This window comes from Arachis ipaensis, chromosome B09 (genome assembly GCF_000816755.2).
Source record: "Arachis ipaensis cultivar K30076 chromosome B09, Araip1.1, whole genome shotgun sequence".
In the NCBI taxonomy this organism is placed as follows: Eukaryota; Viridiplantae; Streptophyta; class Magnoliopsida; order Fabales; family Fabaceae; genus Arachis; species Arachis ipaensis.
The window spans coordinates 5,896,454-5,902,743 of record NC_029793.2 but is presented as its reverse complement, the minus strand read 5'-3'; the positions used below and the strand labels follow the sequence as shown (position 1 = coordinate 5,902,743).

At 32.3% G+C, this 6,290-nt stretch overlaps 1 protein-coding gene across 1 annotated transcript; it reads right to left on the bottom strand.

Annotated features, from left to right (window-relative positions):
• Positions 1,138 to 1,788, bottom strand: LOC107614751 (F-box/kelch-repeat protein At3g23880-like). Its single transcript, XM_016316888.1, has one exon. It carries the CDS (start codon positions 1,786 to 1,788, stop codon positions 1,138 to 1,140), a length of 651 nt encoding a protein of 216 aa, XP_016172374.1.

Genomic DNA, 6,290 nt, shown 5'->3' with positions numbered 1-6,290 from the left:
GGGTTGTTATATTATACATTTTAAACATAAAACATTAATTTATAGTCTTATAATGACTAATAACACAAAATATTAAGGTTTATATTATAATACTTAAATTCTACATAAGAATAGCCATCATCCATCACTAATAACACAAAATATTAATTGTGTATAATGATCGGATCACTGGGCCGAATTCGGGCGACCCGAATAATGGCTCGGACCCGACCCAAAATAATAACCGGGTCTATTTTTGAGACCCTTATCTAACCCTAAACTCAATAAAATTACACCAAATTAGTTCTTAAAATGTTTGAAGCTAGGCCAGACCCCTACTTATTAGGACGAAAACTAGGAAGAGAGATGTATAAGTGAACATAATAAAAAGTAAAAACTAAAAACTAAAAACTACTGCTACTCTTAACCCTAAAAGAGTCATGAAATAAAATGACAATGTAATGACAGTAATGAGAAACAGTGCTACATCATCGATTAACACCATCTCCATATTCTCTTGAACATCTTTACATAAAAGAAGATAATTAATATATAAACGCTTGTTGTATCAACCAACAATTTAATCAAACATGTTAAATCATCTCATAATTCTTAATTATTAGGTAAAAATTCACGTATTATTAAATAACAATTTAATCAAATATATCAAATTATCTAACCGTTTTTAACGATCAACTTTATATAAAAATAACTACATCTAAATTTGTACTCAATTATTTTCTTCACACAAAAATATCTTCTTTATATGAGTAGTCAATCACAATGTAGTCTATATTATTCTAAGAAGTTTAATTATTCCATCGATCCCGATAGTTTTATTGAATTTTCAATCAGGTTCTTATAACTAAGTTCCTACCGTGACAAAAACGTTAGAATTAACTGAATATTCCATTAAACAAAATGAATATGCCTAACACTTAACTGAATATTCTGTATAGTTTAATAGTAAGGATTTAGTTTTAAAATTTAATATGATATAAGGATTCCACTAGAAAGAAAAAAAATATAAAAACTTAATTAAAAATTCGGTAAAACTGAAAAGACTAATTAAACCTTCTAACAATGAACATAAAGAGCAACACCTATTGAAGGGTAAGCAATGGTTGATCAATTGTCATCGTCATCATCATCCCAAAGTCACACATGGTCAGTTTTAAGACCATAGTGTGATGGAGAAACCAAACTTTCACGATAAACAGAGAAGCATCCGCTATACTTTGGCATGTCATCACTTGAGTAGTAGTTGATCACAGGATATCCTAAACGATCACCCTTATTTGCAGGATTATACACAGCTAATTGTGAATATTTACGATACGCAGGAGGTCTTACCAAAACAAGAAGCAGATCATTTTCCATCATGTGCAATGGTCTTATACTATTACCAAGAGCATAATGATGAATAATCTCCTCATCATGTGAGCTCACCAACATTCTAGTCCAAGAATCTTCATTTCCATACTCCTTCATCATCCACAAATCCCACACCGAATTCTTGTATCCATGACAAACGCACAGAGAATTCCTTAGTGTTAGCAACACAGGCTCGTAATGAATCATGCCGCCTTCATCAACGTTAGGCAATGCTATTTGACCATAGCTCTCGTTTCCAAAGTTGAAAGAAAGAACTACTATCGTAGTTTGATGGACAGGATAGGTAATAAAGGATGCGATTTTAGTAGCTACCCAATTAAGTGTTCCGGTGCCAGTCACAAATGTTCCATCCCGTTCAAGCGGTGTATATTCTGGTAGAACTCTTAACAACCGCGAGAATCTTGAACTTGTCATTGACATGATCATAGCCAAACCCAAAATTGGTGATAGGAGGTCTCTGTTGGTTATAGTCTGACGCGAAAGGTGTCAACCATTCTGACGCCAATCCAGTGCAAGGATTCAACAACCTCACTTTGAAATCAGTGTTTCTTGGATGATTATTTAAACATAGAAACCCATTGCAGGAGCCCAAAATTTTCACGCAATCGTCCATGGGGAAGTAAACCACTTCGGTACCGAAAGAAAGGTTCTCCAACAGAGATTGAATGGGGATAAATCCAATTTTGGGTTCGCTGTGTCGGAGAAAGTTGGAATAGACCAAGTGTATTTCGGAAATGGCTGGTTCCGCCATTATTGAAAGTTGAACTTGGTTCTTGGTGAAGTCGGAGCTGGAGATTAGGGTTTTCCATGACTTGCAAACTCTCTTGAATTTCAGAAGGGACCTGGCTGGAAGCCTCAATAGGATTAGCTCTATGAGCTCAGCCGGCAACATTGGTAGTGTCGGTGGGCGCAGTGGCGGCGGCAGCAGGAGTGAAAGCAGTTTGGACCACTTGGTGGCGGCTCCAAACACCTTCTTCACAATTGCATGTGCCCTCATACTCGAGTATATTAGGGAAAATGACTAGCTAGTGTTTTACTTGATTATATTCATGTTTATAATCAAATCTCATTTGTAAACCATTAATGTAACTAATTTTTATCAGCAATATAATTAAACTTAATTCACAAATACGATCAAATTTCGTAAATAACCAAAATTTCAAGAGAAGATCTGATTACACAACTAGTTACCAAAGTCAGATTAAGGACTAATATGTCACTTTAAAAATGAGTTATTTAAATAAACTAATAAATTAACCATTAAATAAATCAGCTTAAGTTAATTTTTTTTGGTGACTAAACAAGGAAAGAAACAAAGCAAAAACTATTCTAAATCCGAGCGGATGATTCGTTGGAGATCAACACTAGGCTCAGACCAAATAACATGATTAGAGTTACTCTTGGCACCATATTTAGCCATCCAATCCGCAGCTCTATTTACTTCTCGGGACACCCATTCAACGTGAACAAGCCAAGGACGAGATAAAAGCTCCTGAATCTTGTGGACCAAATCTGTTACTTCAGATGGATACCCACTTGTAAGCTCATGCATGATGGGCAGAATGTCAAGGCAATCTGTTTCACATATAATATCCCTCAAACCGCAATCCCAAGCTAAAACCAGCCCCCTCCAAGCAGCAAATAATTCACATCTGATTATATTAAGTTAATTTAATTATGTTGAATATAAATCTTATTAAATTACACAAAATATGAATTAATATTTAATTTAACTTTTGAAATTTAAAGTCAGATTTAATTTGATCCTTAAAATTCAATATACTTAAATTGAATCCTAAAATTTATAATGACAACTCACGTTAATCTTTGAGTTAATCTCGTTAACTCTTAAAATTTATTAGAGCTCTGGAAGTTTGATTATTGTTTTTAGAACTACAAAATTTTTAAATTGAACTTATTATTATTATCTTCATGAGAATGTTAGAAAGTCAATAAAATTTCTAAGAAATCTAATAATAATTCTTAATCACATAAAATTTAAGTGAGAAATTCAAATCTTACCAAATTAACATATAAAATTAATACACCATTCACAAAAATCATCTCAAAAGTTAACATAAGTTATTATTGTAAATTTTAGAAGACAAAGTGAATCAATTATAATTTTAAGGATGAATTTAAATTTGAGAGATGATATCTTATGCATAATAAATTTAATCAGTAAAACTATAAATTCTAATACCTGATTACATAGACAGATCAATCTAATGAAATTTTAGAATTAATTTTACCACCATAATACATATACACAAAAAATAAGTATTCTTACAGAATATGCATTAAAAATATCATTTTTGTTCAAAAATAAAAGAAATATATTTCATAAAACAATACATATTTTATAACGAGAACGTAAAATACAGTTAAATATAGAGTTTAATGATAAAATCTTTAGTTTGATTTCTTATATATTTCAAATATTAACTTGATCGGTTTTTAATTTTAACTTCTTCTTTTATTTATTTATTTTTTAAATTAATCCTATCAAATTTGGTAAGAGTGTTAATGGGTCGGGTAAAATTGAGTTTCTCCTAACTCTAAATATACATCCAGTCTATTTTTTAGACCCTAACTCAATCTTAGATCCGATAAATTCTAAACATTTTCTGGTCACAACTATATATACCGGTCCAAACCAGGTGCAAACCAGATCTTTAAAACTTTAATATTAATTTATAAAAAAAATTATTTATAAAGAAATTTATTTATGATGCACTTATTTATAAAGAATAAAAAGTGTAATTAAAAATAAAATAATAAACTTATAATTAATATAACACAATATTAAAATTAATTTAAAACATATATACTTTTTTTAATTCTCTTAGGGTGTACATGAGTCGGGTGAAACCGAGTTTATTTTAACCCGGATCCGGCCTGAAATAATAATCATGTCTATTGTTGAGATTCTTATCCAATCTTAAATATGGTGAAATCACACCAAAGTAATTCTTAAAATATTCAAAATCAGACCTAATCTTCCGGCTTAACCATGTGCACTCCTATGATTTGATAGGATGAAATATCAAATACAAAATAAATAAATCAAAACAAATTCTAGATTTCAACCAAATCGTACCAAACATATAAAATTTAAAATTTAAAATTGAAAATAAAAAATTTTGATTGAAACTCAAACTATATATATTTACAACCAATAAAATACACTTAAATCTAGAATTTTAATAATTAATCTTCAGCTTGATTCCTATATATTTCAAATATTAACTTCTAATTTTAATTTTATCTCCTTTCCTTTTTTTAAAAAAGTGCTAAGAAATCAATAAATTTTATAATTTGTAATCATTAATTAATTATTATTAATATTTTTAATAATATAAAATTAAATTTAATAATATAAGAATAAAATTACTTACTCTTTTTGTGGACCTTTCTCTCTATCATTACTTAATGTTAGTCATAACATAGGTTATTGACTGAAATTTTGATTGGGAAAGACATCTTATATTCATTATTTAAGAGCCAGAAGAAATTTAACTAGATTGTTATTTTTACATTTCAAAAGGTTCACACTGTGGTCTCTTGACCCTTGAAGCTAGCCGAGACAGGTAGAGAAGCTTATACGTACGAAGTTCGTTCTCTTTTTTTTAGTTATATATTGTTTCTGTAACGAACCTCACGGTTTTATTTTTAGAGTTATTAGATACATACTCACATTAAATCTTTAGCATTGATTTAAATATCGACTCATAAGTATATGGTTAATTGATAATAGCTTCAAGTATCAATTTTAATAAAATTATTACACTCATCGTCACTTGATTTGTTTGGAAAGAGGACACTTGACATTCTAGAAATTCTTGTGCTGTGAAAAGTTCATAAAAGTACCGTTCGAGCTAGTGTCTTATTGGTGGTCGACATAGTGTTTTTAGTTCTCTGCGCGAAGAGTGCGACACGTTTAATGCTTGTCTTTTGGGGAGGTTGAGAGACAACTTATTGTCTGATTCTAAAAGTTCTCTGCCGCGCAGATTGAGTTTAGGGAGTTAATGTATCAATGAGTTTCGCCACTACCATTCTGAGAAGTTCCTTCTTCTTCGGTGCGCTTCAAAAACGTGCGCGTCTAGTCCTGTGCACCTCTACTTCTCGAATTCTAAGTCTCAAAGTTCTTGCCCTGTAGCTCTCTCTTCTTGTAGGTGTAAGGCTCATCTAGGCTCTAAGTCTCTGTCTCTGAAGTCGCTACCTTTTTTCTCCATGCTAAGTGCACTCTCTCGGCGCTATGACAAGGACTAGTTATTTCACCCTCGGTTACCTTCTAATAGTAATAAAAGAGAACTCTCCTCTTCCACGTCAAGAAGCTCAACACCGGGGTACCGCCGCAACTAGGTCAAGAACTGTCAATGATTCAAACGAAGCGACTTCAGTGAAACCTCCGCTTTGAAAGCTTATGCCGGACCAGACGCCTCCCGGTCCTGTCTAAATTGTCTTATTTTATTGCTGAAGACGCTAAAAAAAAAGACAACCTTGAACTTCTGAAGGTATAGGAAGGTCTGCAAGGCGGTGGCCGCTCTATCCTGCGACCACCACCGCTGTTAGTGCCCCCAACCCCAACCCTCCTTCCTCTCCTACACCGTCTCATTTGTCAGGCCATTCGACGACTAAGACAGTTACAGCAGCAGCCGGTGACTATATTAACCACAACAACAACAAAAACGGCGGAAACTCAGAGCAAGGCGGTACCTTCATCTGATCTCGTTTCCAACACAATGACAAAAAAGAAACCAAAAAAGATGTCCACCACCACCATATATATATAATACTTTTTATATGGCATACCATCCCAAACCAATTAAATAACATAAACTATAAATTAAATTTTTTTATTTTTTATCTTTTATCTCTTTCAAATTCCCTCAAACCACTCGTCAATAGTCGTC